Source organism: Colobus angolensis, unplaced genomic scaffold, assembly GCF_000951035.1.
Source record: "Colobus angolensis palliatus isolate OR3802 unplaced genomic scaffold, Cang.pa_1.0 Scaffold259, whole genome shotgun sequence".
NCBI lineage: Eukaryota > Metazoa > Chordata > Mammalia > Primates > Cercopithecidae > Colobus > Colobus angolensis.
The window spans coordinates 272,131-286,644 of NW_012115810.1; the positions used below are offsets into that span (position 1 = coordinate 272,131).

The 14,514-nt window shown below is 36.0% G+C and overlaps 1 protein-coding gene across 1 annotated transcript in view; it reads left to right on the forward strand.

Annotated features, from left to right (window-relative positions):
- The first annotated feature begins 493 nt into the window (after window positions 1–493).
- COBLL1 (cordon-bleu WH2 repeat protein-like 1) overlaps window positions 494–14,514 on the forward strand; it is a 100,387-nt gene continuing 86,366 nt past the window's right edge. The window contains exon 1 of the mRNA XM_011947082.1: window positions 494–623. Within this exon, the coding sequence (XP_011802472.1) occupies window positions 517–623 (107 nt within the window). The 5' untranslated portion in view covers window positions 494–516. The remainder of the gene's footprint in view (window positions 624–14,514) is intronic.

The window sequence follows — 14,514 nt, forward strand, 5'->3', positions numbered from 1 at the left end:
GAACCCTCAGTGTCAGCCATTTCTACACTGTAGGCACCGTGCTGAGAACTTTGGTTACAACAGTCCCCTAAGTGGCTGTTATGACTACCCCATTTTACAGATGTGGATTTAGGAGAATGAGGATAAGTAATTTGCTCTAGGTCACACAGACAACTAATGGGAATACCAGGAATCGGGTCCAGGTAGTCAGCTCTGTGTTGCTAAACTACCTCACATTTAAGCAAAAGTAACACTTTGCTTGAATTGTAGGACAGCAGTGACATCACTATGTAAGCTATAAAAGAAATAAAAGTAAATCACATCATATTTTAAAATTCATGAGGCAAACCTTTTTCTCATCAGGCCTCATCTTGGCTCTGAGTGCAATATGCAAACATTCCCGCAGACGGAGGCCTGACCCATGTCTCATACCTGCACATTCCCTACCCTCCCTTTAATGTTTGGTTTAAGCGTGTGGAGTGCTATCATCTTAAGGCTTCTCTTTCCCTCTAGACTCAGTTACTGAGACAGAGGCTGATGAAAAAAGACCTGAAGGAAGGCCCTAGTCTCTGTGGTCTCTGTTTGGAGGAGCTAAAAGGGGACTTTTTGGTCAAGAGACTCGGAGAGAATGTCCCTGCTGTAAGGTGACTGTCCTGCCTGGGCCTGAGAGTCTGTGGGAGGCTGGGAAGTGTCCTGTGGAAATAGGCTCTGTGTTCTGGGAAATGGCGTGGGTGGGGCGGGGCAGGACAGGACAGGTCATTAAGAGCAAGGAGGAAGAACCCTGCATCTCCTGAAGCTTACATGGAATTCTCCGAGGGATTCAAGACCTCATCAGTGTTGGTGAAGGCTCTTTAATATTGTTCTCAAGGCTAAAGGGAGCAAGGAACTTCCCTGGCTTTTCCTGTTGGGAAAATAGAAGGCAGGGATAGCCCAGATTCTTTCAACTTATCAAGAGATAGCAGGACAGTTCTGATGAAAATTTCCCAGGCAAAGATGGTGACTTTGTCATGATTTGTACTGTTTATCCTTTCTCATTAGAGAGCCTGTGATCTATGATAATATTCACATGTTTGGATCACTTTTCCACTTAGAATGTAAGAAAAGACCAAATTTCCCTACCCCTACTTAGGAATAGGAAAGTAATTTGGATAGAAAAACAAAACAAAAAGAAAACAAAACAAAAAAATACAAGCAATTGATCTCATTTGGAGACTGCAAAATTTAAAGACCATGTTTCCAATATGACTCTCAAATTCAAAAATCCTGAATGACTCATTTCCTGTGAAGTTTTGTCTTCCTCCTGTAATTTCTATCCTAGTTGTGGTTGGTCTCATCATTTACTGAATTATTGTAGTCGTACACTGGGATTTCTCCTGGTCTTCCCCCTCACCTTTTGTTAACCTGTGACTCGGTCACTAAATTTTGCTGATCCTATCACTTAAATGTCTCCTCAACCCATTTCCTTACCTCTCTTCCCAATTCTACCAGGTCTTGGCAATTTTTACCTGGATTATTGATCATTTAATTGATCTGCTTGTCTGTGGTCTTAACCCTTTAATCAATCCCTTCCATTTTCATTATAATGATATCTCCATATGCAAATAAGATCATATGACTCCCTGTTTTACTGATTTTAGATAATCTAAATTCAGTATGGCCTAAAAGGCCTTGCTTGGAAAGTTGTCTTTTTTGTCTCATTCACTCTGTCGCCCAGTCTAGAGTGCAGTGGCATGATCTCAGCTCACTGCAACCTCTGCCTCCTGGATTCAAGCAACTCTTATACCTCAGCCTCTTGAGTAGCTGGGACTACAGGCACATGCCACCACCCTGGCTAAGTTTTGTATTTTTAGTAGAGACATGGTTTTGCCATGTGGCCAGGCTGGTCTCGAACTCCTGACCTCAAGTGATCTGCCCGCCCCCGTCTCCCAAAGTGTTGGGATTACACACATGAGCTACTGTGCTGGGCTGACAAGTTATTTTCTTTGAAGCATTAAGACCTCTTTTCTCCCCTTGCATTTGCTATTCCTCCCAAGTATAACCCTTTCTGACACACCCACTCTCTGAGCTGGCATTTTATTCCTTCAGTGCCTTGCAATCCTCCATGTCATAAAGGCTCAGTCAATGTTGAGTAAGTTTCTCCTGATCAGTCTCTGCTTTTCTTATGTATCTGAGGCTATTCCTATTAGAACCATCCTATTAGAAGCACCAGAATTATTTTTTTGTGGCTGCTGTTGGCAACTCTTGGCCACTACGCATAGGAACAGACAACGGTGAGATCTAGCCATGTACTTTGTTTTCAGTGCCATTCTCCCAAGGCCACATAGAATGCTGTGTTTAGCAGGGCAAATTATTTGACAACACAGAAAATTTTACATAAAAATTCATAGTTCTTATGTCTTATGAAAAACTGGAAAACTTCCTAACACAAATTCTCTTTTCCCAGAGTATTAATTAGCTAGATCTGAATAGCCTGTACTATTGCTAGCCTTCTCTCCAGCTCGCTTTACACTTGACCCATTTCATTTCCATTGTGCCTCAGTGATGCCTGTGTTAAGGAAGTTGTTTTACACTCTTTAAAAGTTGCTTTCGGAAATCAAGCTAATATTAAGCTTATTATTCATGAATGTAATTTATCTTGGTTTAGAAGATTGTGTTCTTATTTTTCCTAAGAAGGATCATTGTGAGCATTCTTACTGTTATCTGCATTCAGGTATATAGCAGCATTCCTGTGTCGCTCTCCCTTAATGCTGCCTGGAATCCTCAGGTGCATAGGTGCATATACAAAACGTTTCAGGAGAAGCTTAGGGCAGCATCCTTAGGAAGGTATTCAAAGAAAATCTAAAAAAGAATCTTGGATTATACTGTAGTAGTCATTCTGTCTTTACCAGTAGTGTATGTGTGTGTGTGTGTGTAACTCATGATTTAGTGAGTTTTTGTTTTTCCTGGCATATTATTTCTTTTATATTGGGTCAAATTACTTCTTTTTAAATAAGTTAAGACCAATAGTAAGGTTTGTATATGCCAGATACAGAACTGAAAAAACATTTTGAAAAATTAAAAAAAAAAATCAAGCTACAATTCAAAATTAAACTTGTGCTAAATGCCATATGACATTCTGGATTAGATCATGGAACATATAAAAGACATTAGTGGACAAACTCTTGAAATCCAAATATAGTCTGGAGTTGAGTTAATAATCACTAATTTTAGTATTAGTTTTGCCAAAGGTACATTGTTATATAAGATATTAACATTAAAGGAAACTTGGTAAAGTATATATGGGAACTGTCTTTAGTTACTTTACTAATTTTCTGTAAATCTAAAATTATTCCAAAACAATAAGTTTATTTTTAAAAATTAAATATCGATCGTAATTATTTTTGTGTTTTTTCCCCAAGGGCTAATAGTATTACCCTTTTTATATATGTTAATCATAATGTTGTTCCAAGGACACTTGATCACAATTTATATAAATAGTTAAGTGGTTGAATTAAAAAGAAAAGTGTTCCTCATAACTGATTCACTTATTTGATAGCAAAGACTTAATGATTGCTTGTCAAGTGCCAGCCCCTGTTATAGGCATCAGGAGAAGACTGACAAGGTGTCTTCTCAGAGTTTAGATTCTGAGGGAGAACCAGGTTGGCGGTGGGTGGGGAGAGGGGGCAGCCAGACAAAATAAATTTAAAAAAAAAGTGATAAATGCTTTGAAGATAATTAAAATAGGGTGATGGGATAGCAATTGGTATGCTACCAAAGACTTGACTAAGAATCTTTATGAGAAGGAAACATTTAAACAGGGATCTGAGTGAGGAAAAGCATTCCAGGTCCAGGGAACAGTAGTGGCAAAGCCTCTGAGACTGGGGGTGCTTGTATATACCAGACCTAGAAAAAGCCAGTGTTGCTGGAACACAGTGGGCTGATGAAGGGGCCATGAGAACTAGATAGTGCTGCAGTTTGGGGCTTCCTTTACCAGGATGAGGAGTTTGAAATTTATTCTAAGGGCCATGGGAAGCGTTTGGAAGATTTAAAACAGAGAATGAATTGATAGTTTACATTTTAAGATGTTGACATGGAAGTTTTGTGGAAGAAATTGGAATGCCTCCTGAGAGCAGAGGCAGGGAGACTATCGGGATGGAGTGGGAGAGGACGGGGGTTTGAATTGGACTGGGGGAGGGTTGTTGTAGTGTAGATGAAGTACAAGAATTCAGCATCTTTTTTGGATTGAAAATGGAAGTGAGGGAAAGAGAGGAATGAACCAAGATGAATTCTTAGATCTTGGACCATATTGGGGCTGTTATTGAGGTGGGAGAGACTAAGGGAGGAGGGGTGAAAAGTTCACTTTTGACATTATCAAGTTTGAGATGAAAAATAGGCACCCAAGAGATTTTAAAATATGGATAGTAAGACCCCCAAGTAGGGTGATCCCATATAATTGATTATGCAACTTGGGGTATCTTTGAGGGCATACGAGGAGGGAGTATTTGGACACTAAAGACTACCACTAGGGGCCAGGTGCCATGGCTCACGGCTGTAATCTCAGCACTTTGGGAGGCCAAGGCTAGGGGATCACCTGAGGTCAGGAGTTTGAGGCCAACATGGTGAAACCCTGTCTCTACTAAAAATACAGAAATTAGCTGGGTGTGGTGGCACATAGCTGTAATCCCAGCTACTCAGGAAGCTGAGGCAGGAGAATTGCTTGAACCTGGGAGGCGGAGGTTACAGTGAGCCGAAGTCACACCACTGCACTCCAACCTGGGTGACAGAATGAGACTCCGTTTTAAAAACACAAAACAAAACAAAACAAACTACCAGCAGGACAACAGAGACAAAAACAGAATGTATTGCATGGCATGTAGGAAAGATTTCAGGACTGGCAACATCAAATGTTTGGAGTGCCATGAAGAAATCAAGCAAGATAAGATTCCAGTAAGAATCCTGTTCTTCAATAGCTGCATGGTATTCTTCAATATCAGCATGAGGGGCATTAGTGTTAATGAAGATATGGGAAAGTCTGGGTGGGGTTGGGGATGGTCGCCAGATGGAATTGGACTCATGAGAGGCTATGAGGTAAAGAAGTAGAAACTATGAATGCATTTTTTTTTTTTTTTTTAAGAGGCAGGGTTTCTTCCTGTTACCGAGGCTGGAGTACAGTGGCACAGTCACAGCTCACTGCAACCTCAAACTGCTGGGCTTAAGCAATTTTCCTACCTCAGCCTCCCCAGTAGCTAGAACTACAGCATGTACTGCCGTGCTAACCTGAACATCTTGTTTTTTGAAGTTATTATTGTATATATATTTAAGGTGTACAACATGATGTTATGATAAACATATACATATTGAGATAATTACTGCAGTCAAGCAGATTAAAATATGTATCTCCTCACATAGTTACTTTTTTTTTTTTTTTTTGAAAAAATGGTACAGGTACTTGAAAACTACTCTTAGCAAATTTCCGGTTTCCAGTATACAGTACAATATTATTAGCTACAATCCTCATGCTGTGCATTAAAGCTTACTTACTCTTATGAACACCTTCTTAAAAATGTTTTGTTGTGGAGAGAGATATAGGTACAAAGTACGTAGAGCTGTGTAAGAGACAGTCAAGGCTAGAAAGCAAATGCCAGTGACAGTTCTTGTGATATTCTGAGCTATAACCTTATCAGTCAGTATTGCACACATGGAGGAAGAAATAATGCTTCTGTCAGTGAAAGTAATGGGACATGTAATTTTGTATCAAAGTTTCTGTCACTCAGAATAGTCTGCATTTGATTTTGAACATTCTGGAAATATCGGAATTGTTGCAAAGATGCACTTTGATTTAGAAGAGGACTGACTATAAAATCTAGGTGTTTAAAGTCTTCTCCTTTCACATCAGGGCTCTCACAGTAGAACGTTAGTAGAAGTGAAGCCATGAGACTGAAATGCCAGCTTCCACTGGCTGAATTGAAGTTTCCATGGTAGAAAATGATGTTTGCTCTGGACCCATTGGGAGAAATTTTAGGGCATCTGCCAGGAAGTTTACCTGGTTCTTTTTTTCTTTTTACAAAATTAAATGCCTGCTTTTTTATCCGAATTTTATTTTTATATACTCAGCTTTCTTCAAACTATCATCCTACAAGTAATTTTAAGGTTTTAAAAAATATTATACAGATGTGCTTCTTAGCCATAAGATCAAATGATGAATTAAAATAAAGATTTTGTATATATTGAGAATCTGCATTTATAACTTTATAAAGGAAACAAAAAATTGGTTTTTCCAGTTTTAAAATTGCTTGATAAGGAGCTGCTTTTTATTTTTGTAATTTTTATTATGTAAAAACGTATGTAAAACACGTTCTCTTCAGAAAAAGAGCCTATGAAAATGTTAGTATGATTATTCCCAGAATGATTTGATAAGACCAGTGAATTCCTTCTTTTACATATTTGCCAGAGGTAAGAAGTGCCTGGCGCTTACACATACATGATAAATAGTTGAGTTAGTAATAGAGCAGGGCAGTTGGTTCAGCATCCTCTAAAAGTAAAGCGCTAAAGGAACTACTGTTTATAGAGACTTTCTGGAACAGTTGTAAGTAAATATGTTGTGTAAAACTTTTAAAATAATTTAACCTTTCCTAATCTTTTGCTTTAAAAATATCTAATATTTTCTCTCAAACTATTATTACCCTTACACATTTTAATATGTCTGAGGACTCTTTTTCTCTGTCAGCATTTTTGTAGAAAAAACTGAAGTAGTTATGTTTTTATGAATTGATGTTTTGGAGAGTAAATTATGTAATTTTTTTTCTTAACGCATTAAATGTATATGCAATGATTACATGTACATGCATATTAGAGAAGAAAAATTGTTTTAAATGTAATGCTTAATCCATTAAACTCTGTGTGTATATATTATTAACTACTGCTCTTCATTATGTTCTTACTGGAAACACTTCCTTAAGACATGGCGAGATTCCTTTCAAATTATGGTAAATGCTTCAGTAAACAATATGATAAATTACACTAATCTAGGGCTTTAGCTTTTACAAGGAATAATCTCTATCATTTAAAAAATGAGAACCCTATGAAGCTAACTTTAGGTATTTTCTTCGGGTACTAGACAGAAATTCAAACTAGAATTAAGCATTTTGATCTCTAGATTGGCACTCTTTCCCCTGTACTCTTTCCCCTGGCATAGGCATCTCTGTGTTAACAACCCTCTTGCTAGTAACAATTACAGTTAGTCAATTTACCTGCATTAAATTAAAAAAATAAAGAATCCTTTAGTACATGACCCTTAGGGCAGACCTTGAGTGTAATATTAACTCTGTCAGCATGAACCTTGAATAAGAAGGTTGCTCGTGGACATTCTAAGTTGGCTGGTACACGATTACATATAACTTTGCTAAACTAACTGAATAATGCAACTTGACTCATCTCCTTGCTTGCAGTACTGTACTTTCTGTGTGTGCTAAAACATTATTCTTTTATTAAGGACTGCATTAACTTCACCCCTTAAATAGACATCTGGTATTATGTAATATTAGATGAATGTGAGAATTAGTCTTTTTATGTAAGATAAAATTGTGGTTTAGAATATCTGTGGATAGCCAAATGCATCCTTTAATTGAAACTCCAAATGGTTTGTGTTGAAAGTTTGGTGGCCTAAAAGAAAAAATTGAGTTAACATTGTCTTGTGGTATAAAGTATTTCTTCTAACAGAGCTAATTAGTATTTAAAGAAGTCTTCTTAGAAGAAATGATAAGATTAATTAAAAATCTTTATAGAATGAAGGAGAAATAATACATATACTTAGGAGAGATTCCAAATGTTCAAATTATAAATCTACTTGGTATTATAAAATGTATATAAAATGCAAAAAATAGTCAATAGAATCATTGGTTGTATTTTTTTTTAAAACAAGGGCTGTGTTTCTAAATACCTTGTAGAAATCTAACTTATATAATTCAAATGTAAATTTCCCTTAGAAATAAATACATGAGATTTACATTTTCCAAATTTTGCTGATAAAGAAACTTGATCATATTTAAGGTTGACATAAACCAGACCAGCACAAACTGCAATCTCACCATGTTTTATTTTAAAAATAAAAAAGATAATATCAAGTTACTATCTGTCACTGGTTTATTGCTGCTAACCACACACTGTGAGGATTAACAACTAAACAAATCCCCTTATTCATGTAGGGCATGAGGTCAGATGATTGAGACTATACATAGGCAAACTTAATGATGTCATTAATAAGGAAGAGGAGAAGGTACCTTTTGGTGTCTTGTTTATTCCCTACGTTCTTTAGAAAGCAAATTACTGAACCATATGGAAAAGGAAAAAACTAAGGTGAGTAACAGAATTGTTTAACACAAACTCAGTATACATTCAATATTAAGAGTATATAATTCCGGCCGGGCGCGGTGGCTCAAGCCTGTAATCCCAGCACTTTGGGAGGCCGAGACGGGCGGATCACGAGGTCAGGAGATCGAGACCATCCTGGCTAACACGGTGAAACCCCGTCTCTACTAAAAAATACAAAAAACTAGCAGGGCGAGGTGGCGGGCGCCTGTAGTCCCAGCTACTCTGGAGGCTGAGGCAGGAGAATGGCGTAAACCCGGGAGGCGGAGCTTGCAGTGAGCTGAGATCCTGCCACTGCACTCCAGCCTGGGCGACAGAGCGAGACTCCATCTCAATCAATCAATCAATCAATCAATCAATCAATAAATGAGTATAATTCCATTTTCATGTTTGAAATAATTATGCAATGATCTTTAGAACTGGATGACTTTTCTGTAGAATTTTGAAGTTATATAGCTATAACTTGGAATGTTTGGATGCCTTCTTATCACAATTTATTCTTGTCAAAGGAAAGTAGATAGTAATTTACAAAGACACATGCAGTAGTTGGCACATGAACCATATATGTGGTGATGTACAATTAGTAACTAGCGCTTTCTAAACCTGTCTCCATCTATTCAAAATAGTGTGTCTTGTACTGACCCATTTTTGTTTTTTAACTTCAGCCTGTTGTCAATTATGTCATGAAACTCCCAAGTCATATGGAGAAGCCCATTTATAATTCTAGTTGAGGTCACTTGTTTGTTAAAGATTTTCACGTTTTGCAAAATATACTTAAGTTTGAGTTTATGTTTTGTCTAATAGGAGTACTCTAATCATGCTATAATGCCTGAACTGAAACAGTACACAATTTTTTTTTCTAATAAGAAACTCTAGAAAATAATGATACCCTGTTGTTTAAACAACAAAATATTTGGATGGTATACCAAATTGATTACGCGTTACGTGTGTGTTTTTTGTTTTGTTTAAAATTATTAAAGATGATTTTCAAAGTGTCATACTGTTGATGTAAAAAAACTTAGGTGGTTGGTCAACGTCATCTGTGGTTTCTTAAAGTTCACATATATTATAGATATCTCATCAAATTCATAAATATAAGCAATGATATCAGTGATATAGAATTAGTTTTGCTTCTGAGATAAAATTTTTATATTTTTAACTTTTTATAAGAAAAGTGGTAGAACACAATTAAGAAAATATTGTAAGAGTAACATAAGTGGTGCTTATGAAATTGAGGACAAAATATAGAACATAATGATCTTTTTGTGAGATCCGTACAATAAAAATATTTTTATTTTAGGATCAAAAAGTAAATGTATAAATTAGGATTTTAGCTTCTGTATCTTGACATTCATAATAACTGGACCACACCTATAATACCAAAATTCTTGTGCTATAAAAATTGTTTTAATGGCTTTGATATTCAATGGCTATTTTTGAACAAAGTCTTTGCTAAGACATTGCTAAGTACTGACCGCCACCATTACTTGGCGTGTTATATACGCCTTTGTTTCTAGGTCCAGCTATTTCCTCAGGGAAAGTTTGTATAAATGAGACTACTGTATATTTCTTTCTCATTTCCTTTTCTTGTTTCTGGGAGGAAGAATTGCAATGGATTTTACAGTGTTTATACGTTAAATCAGATACCTTTCTATGGTACTGAATGTGATGGTAGTTGGGAGGGCCAGGAGTAGTATTTTTGTTTGTTTAAACGAGGCAGATGAAAACATTGTTTACTTTTCAGAATATGGGTATTTTTCCTTTGTTTTAAAAGATTTAATATAGTTTTACAGATCATGAAGGCATAATTATAATGAATTAGTCTTTAGTATGCATATAGCTAATGGTTTTCTTTTGATAACTTAGTGTTTCTTTTAGTAGATGTCATTTCAGAGGAACTATTTATTAGATAGGTTCGCATAATGTGTTGTGTGTGTTTTTTTCTTTTTGTTTCAATCTGTTACTCTAAATGGAATTTTAAGATCTTAGATTGGTGTTTCAGTGGTGCTGGGCACACAGATAGGGCATACAGTAACAGAATGGCATAGGAGAAAGAAATGGGTCTTTGAAATGAGGTTCCCTGGGTTTTAAACCTAGGTCTGCAGTTTACTGACTGAGGACGAGTTAACTCCCTTCTCAGGAATTTATGCCTTGTCCTGTAAATTATGCACAAAACAACAACTCACACTGTTGTGGTAATTATTAGTTTAATTCATATATAGTCTCCTGCACATTGTACCTTAGTAAATTCTATTATTTATGTTTTTACGGGTGTTTCAAAAGTGCTCATTTGTTGACCAAAGACACCTAAAGAGAAAGGGAGAACAAGGTAACATTTGAGACTTTTTATGTGTATGTGTAGTTGATTAATATTGTCAAATAATAAACTGTTGGTTCTTTAAATACAGGAATTGTACTTATTTCTTTACCCAAAGCCAGCATAGGTGCTTAATAAATGCTTGCTCTAGGGGGAGTGCATGTGGCAAAACTAAAGTTTCTTCCCTTCCTGGTTTAGAGTTATTTCCCGTGCATTGCTTCTTTTAACTCCGTGCAATTACTCTTTTTAAAATTGAGACAGGATCTAACTATGTTGCTCAGGCTGGTCTCGAACTCCTGGGCTCAAGTGATCTGCCTCCCTTGGCCGCCCAAAGTGTTGGGGTTACAGGCATGAGCCACCGTGTCCGTCCCAATTACTCTTAAATGAGCTCATTTTAATTAATCTGTAATTTGACCTTTTTCACAAACAGGAATATAAAATATATTCTTATTTACTGATTGGGGAGAATATATATAAAATGACTTATTTGGTAGAGTTGTCAAACCACCAGTCTGAAAGTAAAAGGCAAATGTCTCTACGATAGATGGGAAGAAGAAAATGATTTTCATGGAATATAGATGTTTAGCAACCCTACAGCTTGGTTATTTTTATATATTGCTAGAAGACAGCCTGATTGTTGAATGGCTGAGGATAATTTATTCTTTGTGCAGGTTCCTGTTTTCTATGAATCAGGGTCAAATGCTGAAAGGAACTGTTATTTCACACTAAATACATTAAAAATTCTAACCCAACATGCTTTTAAGAAATGAGATTTTTTTTTTCAAAATTAGGAAAACATTTGAACACATGATAGAGTATGTGTGTATCTGAAAGAGAAATCATTCAACCATGTTTTATTGAGCATCTTCTTTGTTCCAGTAAATATTCTAGATGCTTCAAGACACAGCTTTAAACCAGAGAATTAAGGTGCCTGGACTCAGCTTCCATTCGCTAATATGAACTTGCTAATCTGAATTAATAACTGAGAATTGTGAACATTTACAATAAGCCATTTGCATATTGCTTGTATGGAAACATTTAGTGTGTAAACAGATTTCTTTGCTTAGTGTGCCATTGTGTGCTTGCAATAAAAATATGCCTAAAAATAGTTAAGGAAATAGGAAGGCCAGTGCTTTCTCAGAGATTTTTAGAAATGTCATTTGTCAATACATATTACTTGTCTTTAAATTTAATTGTGATTTTTCAATTCTGATGACACTAGTAAGATTTGCAGAGTTTTAAAATTTCTTTTTATCAAATTATTTACTAAGGGATAGATGATAGGAGGCATTTAACTAGTAGACATAAGATGGTTCTGGATCATTTCTTCCCTAGATAAGAGGGATAATTTCTGTAGATGAGTAAAAATGGTTTCTGGAGAGCTGTGCTTCTGTATTTATATCTTAACTCAAACGTGTCCAATCTTTTGGCTTTCGTGGGCCACACTGGAAGAAGAAGAATTGTCTTGGGCCACACATAAAATATACTAACACTAACAATACCTGATAAGCTAAAAAAAAAAAAAAAAAAACTCATGTTTTAAGAAAGTTTACGAATTTGTGTTGGGCGACATTCAAAACCATTCTGGGCTGCATGTGGCCCTCAGGCTACAGGTTGAACAAGCTTGGCTTAGATTATTATTTTATTGAGAGAATCATTTGTATTGTTTCTGGTGCATGTGATCTATCCACAGTCTTCTCATTTTCTACTGCCTTTCTTACAAATTGTGTAATAAATTAAGGAGTAGCAGGTGGTTGCTTTTGCTTGGCCTGCATGTGTTTGGATAAACTAAAAAAAAAAAAAAATCAAGTTTCAGGTCATGATTTCTTAAAGGTTTGTCAGTGTATGGATCAAAGTTCCCCATCATTCCTGTATCTAGTAATCTGTAGAAGTTCTTAAACTTCAGTCACAAACTTGTTCAAATAAGATCTCCAATCCCTCAGTAATACATGCTGAATGTCTGTTCTTTGCACCCTTTGGGGCTAGGACCAGTAGAGTAATTTCTAGTTCACCTGCTCATGCCAGTTATATTTCTTCAAAATTTTGTTTTACTTAACCTGTTGAGGCCTGTTTTTACAATTGCTTATTTTAATAATGTAATTTAAAAAATATCATATACATACAATGCAAAACCAGGAAGAGCTATTTCCATAAAAGCAAAATTAAATACTTCAGAAAGAATCTTTGGTGAGCTACCTACCCTAACCAAAAAATTATGCTATTGAATTATAATCGAATGAGACAACTAAAATAATGAAATAAAAATATGAAATAAATGAATTTACATATAAATTATTTTGCAGATGTATTGAAATATTTGATCTACGTAGAAAAGGAAAACATCAAAGGCAAGCCTTTGTATGCTGTGTATGCAAGGACAGGATGAGAATCCCATCAGTGGGTGCATTTGCAAAAAAATGCTTTCACTCTACATCAAAGAGCAGTGAATGAATTTGCATCTGTGCATTTTAAGTTAGAATGTTTGAGGTTATATGAACTTTTGATTTCCCACTCTACCTGACCTTTTTGTAACCTACTGACTAGAAATATTACAGAATTTTGTTATACTTGCCTCCCTTTTTGATAATTTTTCTAAATCATTAATCCCAAACTATTTTCCATAAGATAATGCTAGTATATCTTCTATCTATATGTTTTAAAACTCTAGTGATTTTTCCAAAAAATGAACTTATTTAATTATGTGAGAAAAACATTAAAAATCATTCATGCAGTTTTATGTTTGAATTTAAAAGTACACTTTTGAATGGCCCATTGTTGCATAAGCAACACTTGGAGCAGAATTCCATCCCTCTCTGCTTTTCGGTAGTGAAACCGGTACAGAAGTTAAACACTGTTATGCTGTCTTCATTGTATCAACTACATCTTTCTTTATTGGATATGTTAGTTTATTCATTATCCTTATGATATACTCAACATTTATACCAACCCATTGATCTGTAGTTGAAGGAAGAATGGCTTAATGGAAAAGCAGAGGCTTATGGTTCTTCAACTGTTTTAATCATAATAAAAATATTTCTTGGATAATTAATTTTGTGTCCGAGGCTGTGTTTTGTGTAATATAGGTGTGGCTTGTAGTTCTTGAATATCTGTTGATCTTTCATGAGTAACTTATAATTTTAAATGCCAGTGGCTTTAAACTATTTCCACGTGCATGGAGGAAAGCAGGAGGAATCAGAGTACTAGGAACATGTTATTTATCTATGCTGTGAAGTCTTAACAAGAATGACATACTGTATTAGTTCGTTCTCTCACTGCTATAAAGAAATACCTGAGACCTGGGTAATTTATAAAGAAAAGAGGTTTAATTGGCTCATGACTCTGTAGGCTGTACAGGAAGCATGATGCTGGGATTTGCTCAGATTCTAGGGAAGTCTGAGGAAACTTAAAATCATGGCAGAAGCCAAAGGGGAACCAGCACTTCACATTGTTGGAGCAGGAGGAAGAGCAAAAGGGAAGAGGTGCTACACACTTTTAAATGACCAGATCTCACAATAACTCACTATTGCAAGAATGGCACTGAGGGGAAATCCACCCCCATGATTCAATCACCTCTCACCTGGCTCCATCTCCAACAACGGGGATTACAATTCAACATGAGATTGGAGCAGGGACAGGGAACCAACCCTTATCACATCAAAAAAAGGTATATGCAAAGACTTATATGTGAGTGTTCATAGCAGCGTTATTCATAATTGCCAAATAGTGGAAGCAACTCAAAAATATCAATTGGTGAATGGGTAAATAAAATGTAGTCTATTCATACAATGGCATTCTATTAGGGAATGAAAAGTAACAAAGTATGGATATTTGCTACAACAGCAGAAGAAGCCATTCAGGAGAACACATATTGC